The sequence below is a fragment of the Lipotes vexillifer genome, unplaced genomic scaffold, assembly GCF_000442215.2.
Source record: "Lipotes vexillifer unplaced genomic scaffold, Lipotes_vexillifer_v1.1 scaffold926, whole genome shotgun sequence".
Taxonomy (NCBI): domain Eukaryota; kingdom Metazoa; phylum Chordata; class Mammalia; order Artiodactyla; family Lipotidae; genus Lipotes; species Lipotes vexillifer.
In genome coordinates this window covers 886,084-900,030 of record NW_006798085.1, presented here as the reverse complement: position 1 = coordinate 900,030, position 13,947 = coordinate 886,084, and the positions used below count along the sequence as shown (strand labels likewise).

General features: G+C 41.2%; 1 protein-coding gene across 1 annotated transcript in view; it reads left to right on the top strand.

Moving 5' to 3' along the window:
- Positions 1 to 13,947, top strand: part of KIF4A (kinesin family member 4A) — a gene marked incomplete at its 5' end in the record, with an annotated part of 127,147 nt that overhangs the window by 100,229 nt on the left and 12,971 nt on the right. Inside the window, 8 exons of the mRNA XM_007470149.1 lie at positions 1,205 to 1,360; positions 1,485 to 1,585; positions 5,784 to 5,913; positions 7,220 to 7,390; positions 7,768 to 7,875; positions 8,888 to 8,965; positions 9,534 to 9,632; positions 10,166 to 10,348. Coding sequence (XP_007470211.1) covers positions 1,205 to 1,360; positions 1,485 to 1,585; positions 5,784 to 5,913; positions 7,220 to 7,390; positions 7,768 to 7,875; positions 8,888 to 8,965; positions 9,534 to 9,632; positions 10,166 to 10,348 — 1,026 coding nt within the window. The remainder of the gene's footprint in view (positions 1 to 1,204; positions 1,361 to 1,484; positions 1,586 to 5,783; positions 5,914 to 7,219; positions 7,391 to 7,767; positions 7,876 to 8,887; positions 8,966 to 9,533; positions 9,633 to 10,165; positions 10,349 to 13,947) is intronic.

The following is a 13,947-nucleotide window of genomic DNA, read 5'->3' as shown; positions in this document are numbered from 1 at the left end:
CCGGACCGGGGCACGAACCCGTGTCCCCTGCATCGGCAGGTGGACTCTCAACCACTGCGCCACCAGGGAAGCCTGAGTCTAGCTTTTTTAATCCAGTCTGACAATCTGCATTTTAATTGGGGTGTTTAGACCATTTACATTTAATGTGATTATTGATATGGGTTGATTTGAATCTATCATATTGCTATTTGTTTTCTATTTGTCCCATCTGTTCTTCATTCCCTTTTCCTTGTTTTCTGGCTTCTTTTGGATCAATTGAGTATTTTTATGATTCCATATTATCTCCTTTATTGGCTTATATATGATTTTGTTTCAGATATTTTGGTGCTTTGTATATTAGGGGCATAAACATTAAGGATTAAGTTCTCTTGAATAATTGACTCCCTTACCATTATGAAATTATCTTTTTTTTATCCTTGATAATATTCCTCTTTTCTCTTTCAGTTTTACTGAGATAAATTGATAAACAGCACTGCAAAAGTTTAAGGTATACAGCATAGTGATTTGACTTATATACATCTTGAAATGATTATCACAATAAGTTTAGTGAACATCCATCATTCATATAGATACAAAATTAAAGAAATAGGGCTTCCCTGGTGGCACAGTGGTTGAGAGTCTGCCTGCCGATGCAGGGGACATGGGTTCGTGCCCCGGTCCAGGAAGATCCCACATGCTGCAGAGCGGCTGGGCCCGTGAGCCATGGCCACTGAGCCTGCGCGTCCGGAGCCTGTGCTCCGCAACCGGAGAGACCACAACAGTGAGAGGCCCGTGTACCGCAAAAAAAAAAAAAAAACTGAAGTTTGCTTTTTTTTAAAATTCCATTCATCTTATTTAAAGATTAATAATAGTTATCTATTTATTAAATAGAACAGGTAATCTAAATATACTTCAGTTCTATATTACGACTTGTTAAGGACAAAGGTTAAGGAGAAAGTGGAGAAGGTAAAGACAGAATACATAGAAATGCTAGGATATCTGGAGAAAGATTTTCTGCAGAAAACTTTTCTTGTGACCTTTTGGGATATTGCTCTTAAAGGCTCTTAGAGCATTATTGGGATTTTTGGTCAGTGTAAGCACAAATGGAAATCTCACTTCTAGTTACTTGGGCTCTGGCCCAAGTGAAATTAAATCTGGAGCTGAATATAGCCCATGGGCCAGAGATTCCTCATCCCTAACTCAACATCACTGATTTATCTTCTAGAGTTGGCTTGGAAATGAAATTGAGGTTATGGTCAGTACTGAGGAAGCCAAACGCCATCTGAATGACCTTCTTGAAGATAGAAAGATCCTGGCTCAGGATGTGGCTCAACTAAAAGAAAAAGTGGAATCTGGGGAGAATCCACCTCCTAAACTCCGTGTAAGTGCCCTATGGAAATACGTTACCAATGATCAGACTCCACACTCCCCAGAAGCCCTCACTACTTTGGAGAATTACTTTCCAAGTAGTACTTCACCCTCATCCCCACTATTCTTCTTTACAGAGGCGTACATTCTCACTTGCTGAACTGCGTGGTCAAGTTTCTGAGTCAGAGGATTCCATTACAAAGCAGATTGAAAGCCTAGAGACTGAAATGGAACTCAGGTAATGGGACTATGTCTAAGGCATTATAAAAATTTATGCCTTGAATCAAAATAGAACCTATCGATCAGTTATTCAAAAGCTTGTTTTTCAGAAGCTTTGTGATGTAGGAGAAACAAGAGAAAGTAACGATTTTTGAGCTATACACTTCACTAGACATGTTAGATACATTTTCTCATTCCGTCTCTCCCTATGAGGTATACCTTGTGAGGTAAGTATCATTCTTCTCACTTTAGAGATCTAAGCTAAAGGTTCAAAGATCTTAAAAAATTTGCTGAAGTTTATACAGAACTGGGATTTGAAACTCAGTTTATCTAATTCCAAAGTCTATGGTCTTTATCATATACCACGAGAACTGACTAAAAACAAAACTTTAGAGGAACCCAAGAAACGATACCAGAAGATCAACAACCTGGGAGAAGGAGAATTAGAGATCATCAGCAAAGTAGATATAATATAATGCATAAGTAAAGTATCATGACCATTAAATGAGATTAGAAAGTAAAGTACATAGCACAGTACTTGGCATATTAGAAGTGCTCAATGAATGCTCTTCTCTTTAATCACTGCTACTTTCTTTTAAATATCTGTGAAATCTAGAAGGAACAGAACTTTGACAGATATTTTATAATGTCTTAGGGTAATAGAATTTTATTGCCCAGAAGACCTTGGAGACCATTTAGTTTGTTTTTAGCAACACATACTAGCTGTTTATCTTTGGATATGTCTTTAAGTTGCTCAACATTTGAGTTTCTGCTTTGTGCCGCACTGGATGCAGTTGGGATATATAGAAAGAATAGATGGCATTGTCCTTGCTCTCGAGTAGAAACAGTATAATGACTGACAGTGGTGTGTTGGAATTGTTTGTTAAAATTTTAAGACGGTTGTAAACTGTTGAGAGCTTACAATTCCTTTGGTGAGAGTATTCACACTACAGAAACTAGCAAAAGCTACAAATCAGATCTGTTTTTTTAGGTACTGTTTGTTGAACATTTACCTGCACACCACTGTGCATAAGTAAATGATTATTTAAATGTAGGGCGGGTGCCATGTAGAGGGCAATTAGAGGTGACTTTAATCAAGGGAATTTCCCTAAGGACAAGAAAGGGCATTTGATAGATAAAACAACTGAAGTGTTCTGGCCCACCTCTTCCAAGAAGCCTTCCCTGACTCTTCATCCCTCACTAATTTTCCTCTTCTCTAAACTCCTTCAGAACTTACAGTACTCAGTCATGTAGTATAGATGATGTATGTTATCTTTATATTTATTAATTATTTTACATTGATTAGTCTTGTCAATCTAGACAGATTGTAAGCTTGTTAAAGGAAAGGACTATATATTAGACCAGGGTTCTCAGAGTGAGGTCTACAAACTCCTGGGGGGGTTCTCTGAGACCCTTTCAGGGAGTCTAGGTGACTCCCTGTTTTTATAATAGTATTAAGACATTGTTTGCCGTTTTTACTACACTGACATTTGCCATGATAGTACAAAAGCAACAGTGGACAAAACTGCTAACACCTTAGCTTGAATCAAAGCAGTAGCACAAACCTGTACTAGCAGTCATTGAATATTTCACCACCACACACTCTCTGTTTTACTTAAAAGTCAGTTTTACTTTTGGCTTTGATAAAGCAATAAAAATTATTAATTTTATTAAATCTCAACCCTTGAGTTCAGATCTTTTTAATATTCTGTGTGACAGAATGGGAAGAACACATAAACCACTTGTGCTGATGCCGAAGGACAATGTTTCTGTCGAGGAAAAGCACTTGTGCGATTGTTTGAGGTGTGAGTTTACAGGCCTCTTTTTTCATGGGACATCATTTTTACTTGAAAGAACGACTGACAGACAAACTATGGTTATTCAGATTTGGGTACTTGGCAGACATTTTCTCAAAAATGAACCGAGTGAGCCTGTCAAGTCAAGGAAAACAAATGACAGTCTTTGTCACCAAAAATAAAATTTGAGCTTTCAAGCAAAACTTAGAATTTTGGAAAACGTGTATCTGCCACTGTAAACTTGACAGTTTTTCATAACTTTTCTAATGAGACCAGGAGTGATATTAACAATTGTGGTCTTTTTTATATTGTGTAATGAAATGTGTTGATTTGAAGGCTCTGTATGACTGTCCAAATGACATGTTACAGAATCACGTTTGAGTAAAAGATCCATTCAGATTGCAAGTAACCACATTTCAACTAACTTTTAAGGAACTTGTTGGGTTTTGGTGTAGTCTCAAAGAAGAATATCCACAATTATCTGAAAAGACTATTAAAATGCTCCTCCTGGGCTTCCCTGGTGGCGCAGTGGTTGAGAGTCCACCTGCTGATGCAGGGGGACGTGGGTTCATGCCCCAGTCCGGGAACATCCCACATGCCGCAGAGCGGCTGGGCCCGTGAGCCATGGCCGCTGAGCCTGTGCGTCCAGAGCCTGTGCTCCGCAACGGGAGAGGCCACAACAGTGAGAGGCCCGCGTACAGCAAAAAAAAAAAAAGCTCCTCCTGGGGACTTCCCTGGTGGCACAGTGGTTAAGAATCCGCCTGCCAGTGCAGGGGACACGGGTTCGAGCCCTGATCTGGGAAGATCCCTCATGCCGCGGAGCAACTAAGCCTGTGCACCACAACTACTGAGCCTGCATTCTAGAGCCCGCGAGCCACAACTACCGAGCCCGAGTGCCACAACTATTGAAGTCCATGCGCCATGAGCCCCTGTTCCGCAACAAAGAGAAGCCACCACAATGAGAAGCCCACGCACCACAACGAAGAGTAGCCCCCACTCGCCGCAACTAGATAAAGCCCATGCACAGCAACGAAGACCCAATGCAGCCAAAAATAAATAAAATAAAAAAGCTCCTCCCAGGAATTCCCTGGCAGTCCAGTGATTAGGACTCGGCGCTTTCACTGCAGTGACCTGGGTTCAGTCCCTGGTCGGGGAACTAAGATCCCGCAAGTTTCACGGTATGGCCACAATATAATAAAATGCTCCTCCCTTGTCCAGCTACATATCCATGTGTGGCCAGATTGCCTTCATTTACATCAACCAGAACATATCACAAAAGATTAAACGCAGAGGGAGATATGAGAATCCAGCTATCTTCTACTAAACCAGACATTACAGAGATTTGTAAAAATGTAAAACAATCCCACTCTTCTCACTACATTATTTTTCGTGTTGGAAAATGTTGTTGTGTGTGTGTGTGGCACACACTCCCCCACCCTGCATTCATGTCCTTTCCGGACCTTAGAATGTGACTTTATTTGGAAATAGTGTCATTGCAGGTGTAATTGTTAATGTATAATGGATTGTTTTGATTTTAAGTGAATTAATAAATGTTTTTCTCAGTTTTACTTTCTAATACTGTAAATATCTATAGGTATAACATACATGAGCAGAATTTCTTAGAGGTCCTCAATAATTTTTAAGAGTGTAAAGGGGTCCTAAGACCCAAAAAGTTTAGAACTGCTGTCTTAGATTATTTTAGTACCCATCTTCTTTATAGTACCTTACATAGCACTCACTGCATGTTACACACATGCCGGTATGCTCCCTCTCACTGGACACCTAGCAAATTTGAGAAGGAAGCTATTGGCAAAGCTGAAATATTGTGTACATCTTGCTCTCAGGCCATACTTGACCGTAAAGTATCTGGAAGCTATAACCAGGGTCATGGTATCTAGTTTTCATAGAAACTTCTCAGTCCTGTGGCAGGTACTCCAAGATAACCTCTCACGACACCAGCCATAGGTATCAGTTTGGTGTTAGATTCCAGCAAAGAGCATCTACCTCTTTGTTCTTCTGAGATTTTTTTTCCTTAAGGTCTCTAACCTGAATCTTGTCCTTGCATAGGTGAGCCACCACGTCACAGTTCCAGCTTATGTGGCCTCAAGACAAAGTCACATTATGGTCAATGTGCTACAACAAAAGCCTCACTAAAACAAATCTTTCCAAGTCCCACTATATGACCCACTTATCTCAACCAGTATTTGATACAACAAAACCATTTGGTTAGTCTTAGCATCCCTTTGTAACAAGATTTGAGATACTGTATAAAACCCTAACCAGATGACTCAATCATTATTTAAATGGTATTTAACTGATACCTCTGTCCGTGAAACTATTTGAAGTTTCTCCTCAGAGCTCTTCCCCTCTCCTTGGTGTTGAGGCTACTAGAAATAAGGCTCATTGTTTCTTTCCCTGAAGGAGTGCTCAGATTGCTGACCTACAGCAGAAGCTGCTGGATGCAGAAAGTGAAGACAGGCCAAAACACCGCTGGGAGAATATTGCTACCATTCTGGAAGCCAAGTGTGCCCTGAAATACTTAATTGGAGAGGTAAACATCTCTCTTCCTCTCAGCAATTCAGGGTCTGGATTGGTGGGTTGAAATAAGATGTTAGCCTAGAATACTATCATAGTGTTATTGCCACTGTTCGCGGTAGAAACCACAATGGCAATGACACAAACATTAGAGAAATAGTTTTATGGGTAAAGGTTGGTGTGGGCAAGTACAAGCCAGTCACTTAAAAATATATATGAGTGCTCGCTTCGGCAGCACATATACTAAAATTGGAATGGTACAGAGATTAGCATGGCCCCTGCACAAGGATGACATGCAAATTCGTGAAGCGTTCCATATTTAAAAAATATATATATATATATATATATATATATATATATATATATATGAGTTGCAAGTTGATACCCATGCCTGGCATATAGCAGGTGCTCAATAAATGTTCCCTGTTATTATTATGAAAAGATCAGGATGCCATAGTAGGCCACAGGTCAAACGTAAAATATTATACTATACTACTTTTTAAAACACCTCTGACATGTATTATATTCAAAAAGTTTAAGATACAATCTAGGAAAGAGAAAACCTTTGACATATAAAGATTCATCTTAAGGAAAATCCATCTTCACTGACCTTAAAATAAATATATCATCTTCCACTGTCACAAGAGGAGTTAAAATTGATCACCTCTGGTGATTGAAGCAAGCATACAAACTCTGACTGCAAGTTTGAGCAGTGCTATCCTTTATGCATTTTTGTGTTGCGTTAGCAGACTTATCCTACTAAGGAAATCCTGATTAGTCTTGTGAACACTGGTGTTTATGATGTTCACCATCTGGGCTAGTAGAGAATATAAAACTAGGCCAGCATAGGATATCAATCTAGCCTGAAGAGCCAGAGCTGTAGTCTCGGCTAATGTGTCTACGAGTTCCAACATGTGAACACAGACATTCTAAAATGGGACATAATTAGCCATAAAGGTGTGTGCTATGGATTTCTCTTTAAAATTAAGGAAGAACTTCTTGAGTATCAGAATTTGGAATTGTCAGATACTGTTTGTGTTAGATTTATTCTTGCCTTGAGGTAAAACAAGAGATTAAACGACCTCAGCAGTGGCTTCCAGCTCTAAGATACCTATCTCAGCAGATATCTATCTCGGCCCTTGGTTTGGGTGGTGGTGATTCTATTCAATGGTAGAATCCATATGACATGAAAACATAAGAATGGACTTGGACATGGAAGAACTTTTCTCAGTCCATTTCAAGAAAGCTGACATTTTCCTGCCTAATGAATGGGGAAAGGTGGCCATTCTCCAAGTAAACTGATCTTCTTTTATCCCTTCCAGCTGGTTTCCTCCAAAATACAGGTCAGCAAGCTTGAAAGCAGCCTGAAACAGAACAAGGCCAGCTGTGCTGACATGCAGAAGATGCTGTTTGAGGAACGAAATCATTTTGCTGAAATAGAGACAGAGTTACAGGCAGAGCTGGTGAGAGTGGAGCAACAGCACCAAGAGAAGGTAAGCTGGCGAGCCAAGAAGCTATACTGAAAAACAAACCATTGTTGTTCTTTGTTGTTAGTTAAAAATAATAATAATAATAATAATGGGGGTATGAAGTTTCCTTCAAAAGACCATGTAGTCTTTTCCAATTTTTGCAAATAAGAAACCAGAAATAGAGAAAAATGACTTACCTAATAAGTTTACACATACCAGTGACAATGGCTCTTAGCCTCCAACTTTAATACCAAGATGAACATGATACTTCAAGCCATGAGAGCCAAAGAGAACAATTTACTTTGAAATCACAAAGGAGTAAATGGATCACTGCTTGGACTAAACCAGAATTCCTTTTTCCTCTCATTCCTTTGGTACCTTTGGGTTATATCTTTCTCTAGGTGCTATACCTCCTCAGCCAGCTGCAGCAAAGCCAAATGGCGGAGAAGCAGCTAGAGGAGTCTGTCAGCGAAAAGGAACAACAGCTGCTGAGCATCCTGAAGTGTCAGGTATGGAGATGAGGCAAAGGTCTCCAGAGATGGGGTCCCCAGACCTGACTGAGAATCCTGTCTGATTTACATGACTATACCTGCAGGAAAGAGTAATTACCTACTGAAAAAAAGCTTTATAAAGGTAGCCTTTTATAATGGTAGTCTCTATTGCCTTGTTGCCCTGTTTGATCAATTTAGGGGTGTTTAGGATGTAGCCACACATAGGATAACCTCCGTTTTGGTACAGAAATGACAGTACATACTCCATACCAGACTTCGAGGCCTCCTGGTTCTTTGCCTCAACCCTGAGCTCTAAAGAGTTGAGAAAGTTAAATCATCCAGTAGAATCTTAGGGACATTTAGCTCTTCCTGTGCCTGTTCTGAGTTGAGACCTGACCTGTTTGTAAAATGCCTGGAGTCTGCATTTCTTCCAGAGGCTGGGAATACCACACCCTTTAGTAGCATGATGGAGCACTATTTTATCCAACTTAGAGTCTTTTTCCTGAACCACCAGTCTCTACGGCTTCCTTGGCACCGCCCATCAAAGACAACCAAACGTGTTAAGGTCGTAGGCATGAATCCAATTATCGTAAGTGCCAAGGAAGTTTAATCAGGCTTATTAGTGTAGCAAATAAACTGCCTAATCTGTGTTGAGAAGCGTGGGCAAAAGCATCTGTAGACTTCAAAGAAACAGCTGACACTCTGGATGGGTTTCTTTATCAGCATCCTGATGTGGATAAGGGATATGAGGCTAGAAAATAGAAAAGAACGAGGAAGGCATGTAGAGCAGAGCCCATGGTTCCTGCAAGTGCAGTCGTGGCTGCTTGGGAGCGTTGGAATAGAGGTGGCACTCAGGACACCTAGGAATTGGTGGGGATCAGGCATTTCTCTGGGTGCCAGTGCCTGCTGTGCAAAAACCACCTGCTGCCAGCAACTTGACAGTAGTATGTTTTCATCCCTGTGAGTTGTTTGGTAACCCACATGTAGTGCCCAAAATAACCCCACCTATCACTGCATTATCTGGAAATAGGATGAAGAACTTGAGAAGATGCAGGAAGTGTGTGAGCAAAATCAGCAACTTCTCCGAGAGAACAAAATCATGAAGCAGGTAGTACAGCTTCCCACCCATTTAATAAGCCCTGGGAGACCCTCTTGCAACTGAGGCCAGCTCGTGGGAGCAACCCTGAGTATAATGACTTGGCTCAATTTTATGAGGTCTACGTCTAGTTTCCATGTGGTATGGTCATGTGCATTTCAGATGGTTATAAACACATTTTTTTTTTTTTTGCGGTACGCGGGCCTCTCACTGTTGTGGCCTCTCCTGTTGCAGAGCACAGGCTCCAGATGCGCAGGCTCAGCGGCCATGGCTCACGGGCCTAGCCGCTCCGCGGCATGTGGGATCTTCCCAGACCGGGGCACGAACCCGTGTCCCCTGCATCGGCAGGCGGACTCTCAACCACTGTGCCACCAGGGGAGCCCACACATTTTTTAATTTGCTCTTTTCTGAATCTAATACTGATCTTGTAAAGTGGGAGTCCTTCAACCTACTTTGCTCTTACCCTGCCTCACTTTACCATGGCTTAAGATTAAGCTAGCTTAGGAATCTTTATGTTTTAGCCATGAACACTCTCAGAAGCTGCCCTGCAATGTACACTTTGTCTCTTCTTTTCAAATAGAAACTGAACCTCCTCCAAGTAGCCAGCAGACAGAAATCTCATCTTCCTAAGGATACCCTTCTATCTCCAGACTCTTCTTTCGAATATATCCCACCTAAGGTAAACTGCTCAGGGCCTGTGATACCTTCGCATAGCCAAGGTTTGGGGTGAGTGTACTAAAATCACCTTTCAGAAGTGGTTGAGAGTTAAAATTCCCACATTCCAGCATCTCAATTTTCTATGGAGTCCCAAATAAAACTACAGTACAACCTTGAGGAAAATAGTCATTCTCCCTCCCTAGATGGCTGACTTTGGACCATGTACAGGCATTATGCAACACAACTGAGGAGGAGGAGCATAGAAAAGAGCAGTGTTCGGCAGTCCATCCAAAGATACTTATCATATCATGAGTCCCTCCCTCCTCCCTCAGATTGCTCAGCCTCCATCCCTTCAGTTTCTCTCCCTTCAAAGACTGTGAGGCCAAAGGCTAAAGCAGAATTTCTTCTGATTGGTAAAGCCAAGTGGGGTATATTTGAGGGCATCTGAAATCTCTGCTCTGAGAATATAGCTGGCAGCAGCTACTGGGAAGATATAATCCACATGTTGTTGTTGTTGTTTTTAATTAAATAACCATTCCAAACTTTTTTCCTTAGCCCAAACCTTCCCGGTTTAAAGAAAAGTTCCTGGAGCAAAGCATGAACATCGAAGATATAAAATATTGTTCAGAATATTCTGTGAATGAGCCTGAGGACAGTGATGGTGATGGTGGTGATGGGGATGATGAGGAATGGAAGCCAACAAAATTAGTTAAGATGTCCAAGAAGAACATCCAAGGGGTAGGAGGCAGCTCATCTCTTTCAGGGGTTCTAGTCATTAATCTTCACTGCCAGTGAGGGTGTACCAGCCCCAGACCCTACACCTCAATCCCTCGATCGTGTTCAGAGGCACTGGCTCTGCTGAGGGGTGCTTGTTGGGCCAGCTCTGTATGGAACTGGGGGCTAGTTGAGAGGGCTGCCTGGGTGCACAGGGAGGCTCTTTTCATGTTTTCAAGTTCTGACCAGTCTGAACAAGTAGTAGTGTTCTATACCATCTCATTGAAACTGGTTCCAGTGTGACCATAATAATCTTCCACATTTTTAAAGCACTTTACAGTCTATATACCATTCTCATATATGTTACCTCTTTTCATTGTCACCAAAAAAAAAATCCAGTGAGGTGTTTATTATTTGTATTTTACAGCTGGATCTGAGACCCACGAGAGGGAACTGACCTTGCCCAGGGACATAAAACAAAGTGACAGTCAGGACTTAAAATCAAATGTTCTGACTCCAAGTCCAGTTTGTTTCTACCACATCATGGTCATATCAGTAAAAATTGTAGCCCGGAAGCTAAGTGGGAACTTTAAGATTGAACACACCAAAGTTAAGGTTAGTTAGAAACAATCTGACTTTGAGGCATGCTCTATTTACTTACACAATGATAATCCTACGTATTTATCAAACCTAGGTGTTCTATGTTGAAACATTAACTTCCCAGGCATTACAGTTCATCACTACCCCAACTGTGGCCTGCAGCCACATTCCACTTACAGAGAACAGCTCACAAATTACCCTAGCTGGATTCCTGGAAGGTTATTCGATTTCATTAGCTGATAGTGCACCACATGGGGAACTGAGCCTTGTAAAGCTACAACACCAGAGAGAAGCAACTCATGAGGACTAGACAGCCGTGGTGGCCTTAAGTCATTTGGAAAGTCATCAGGAATGCAACATACCGTGTGCTCTTAGTGGGACTAAGAGCTCATCCTTAGCCTCAGAGCTTATAATCTAATGGGAAAACAAGCCAAAGAAATAGGAACACATCACAGGACCTCATCATACTCATTTCAGGGAGATGGACTGAGGGGCTTTTAAGAGTGACTGTAAAGCCAAACCAAATAGATATAGTTTATGAACATACCATGAAAAGGATGACTCTTGCTTCATTATAAGACAGAAAGGGAAATACAGTCTTGGGAGCACCTGGGAAGCCATTTTCTGGCACAATGAATAGCATATTGCAAAGACTTGATAGTAGAGGTAGTAGCAGGACATAGAGCTGGGACACTGAGAGAAGATGGGGCAGAACATGTCTGACTTTGATTCACTTACTCAGCAAACATTTATGCTCTCTACTGTGGTTGAAGTGGTAAGCATGAGCTGATTGTTGATGAAAAGGTCAGCCAAGTACTAGGAAGCACAGGTGAGAAGTACACACAGAAACAAATGGTAGAGGACCTAAAACTCTGGGGAAGGAGTCCTTGAGGAAAGCTTATCACACACACACACACACACACACACACACACACACAAGCATAGATATAATAGCACTGTTGCTGTAAGCTTAAAAAGGAAATATAGAAGTATAGCCAAAAATGCAAGTAAGTGATATTTGCTATCAGTGATAAATCCTCTCTCTAAAACACTGAGAGATGATTCTTTTCTAGGCTTTTTCCCTGATTTTATAACTTGAGAATATAACTGGGCTTTAAGAGGAGCAAGTTGACATACAATCTAGTTTCTCCCTTTGGGAGGCCTCGAAGTACATGGACTGCTCTTTGATCAGACTGCTTGTAGACACATCAGCTGTAGACCTTGATGCTTTGCATGAAGGCCATCCTGATTATTATAGTTTCAACCCAGCTGAAGCGGGCTGGTATGAATCACTAGGTATCTGCAAAGGAGACTGCAGCAGATGACTTGTCCAAAGCTAATACTGAAAAAACTAGGTTTCCTCATTCAGCTATATTTCCTATCTGTACTAAGGAGATGCCAAAGGATAGGCCATGTGCTGTAGTAAAGAAGTGATAGCTTAGAAGCCAGGTAAACATGAGTTGTAGTCTTGACTTTGCCACTGTTTAGTTGGATAGCCTTAAGCAAGTCACTTAATCTCTCTGAGCCTCAGATTCCTTATTTATGTAATAAAGGGATGAGGCTAGAATAGTGATATATAAGGTCCCTTCCAGCACTAATATCCTGACCTGAGTCAAAGTAACAGTCAAAGTTGTATAAATGGGTTTTGTTGTTGTTGTTTTTAATAAATGGGTTTTAATAATGCTACCTTTATATGGGGCTATATGGTGTCTAAGAAGTTAAAAGAAGGAATATATGCAGGAGCACCTTGTGAAGGATAAAATATCATGCAGGTATTGTTATTAAAGCACTGTAAGCATTTTTACAAATATTCCCATTTGTCCCCTTTGGCAGAAAAGAGGGAGGAGGTATTCTGGTCTCTAGTAATGAAAGAATGGAGATAAACTTGGATGGAGTGACTTGTCCAAGGTCATGCCAAGTATTAAATATAAGACTAGAGCCCAAGGCTCCTAATTCCTAGCCTGGTATCCTTTATGTTACAATTTTTACCAGATCTTATCATTCTGAGATATAATATAACACTGAAGTCAGTGCTAGAAGAATTATAGACTCTAAAGAAATAATTCTCAACCCTGGCTGCACGTTAGAATCCCCCAGGGAGCTTTTAAACACAGGTTGCCTGGGACCCCACCCCCAGATATTCTGATTTAATTGGTCTGAGGTGGGACCTGGCCTTTTTGAAAAGCTCCCCAGAGATTTCTTATGTGCAGCCAGGGTTGAGAACCACTGGCTTAAAGGAACCCCAGAGGTCTTTCATCTTGACTTCCCACTTCTTTTATATAAAGAATCTCTCTATTATAGTGGTTCTCAGCTATGGTGTTGGGACATGCTGGTGGGTTGCTAGCAGTTGTGATACACACACGCGTATACACACACACCCCACATACATCATATTTGAGATTTTGTCTGTGGCAAGATCTTGCTCCCTCTCTTATATTCTGATCTGCGTCCTGGTGTGAGAGAAAATAGGATGAAGCTAAAGCTAGTGCACGTGGCATTCGTGTGAATACATCTGTCATGTACGTCATGACTGTTCTATAATACCACTCCCAGGTGTTTATCTAGGCTCTGCTTGCTTGAAAACAAGCAATCTAGTAGGGGGAGGCTCACAGTCGTGAGACAGGGCAGCCCATTGTATTCCAAGTAGTTGTTGGAAAGTTGTTCCTTGTTGAGCTGTCCTATAAATCATCCCAGTGAGTCTTGGCTATGTAGAAGTCTAATTGTTCTTCCTTATGATAGCCCTTCAGATGCCACTCTTGTACTTTGGATAAAATAGAGACACATGGACAGGGTAATAGAGTGTTTTTGAGGCATATAATATAGATAAATGTGTAAATGGTCAGAGGACCATACCCAGCCTGTAGCAATCAATGGATCAATGTCATCCTGGCGAGGTGTCTCTAGGACATGTCATAGAACTCTGTGTTTTGCTCTGTCTTATTCAAAGAAGCAAAGTTAGGGGTTTTTTTTTTCTGTTATGTCCAGTGTTGGCAAAGGTGACTAAGGTGGGCATTCCTGTCTGT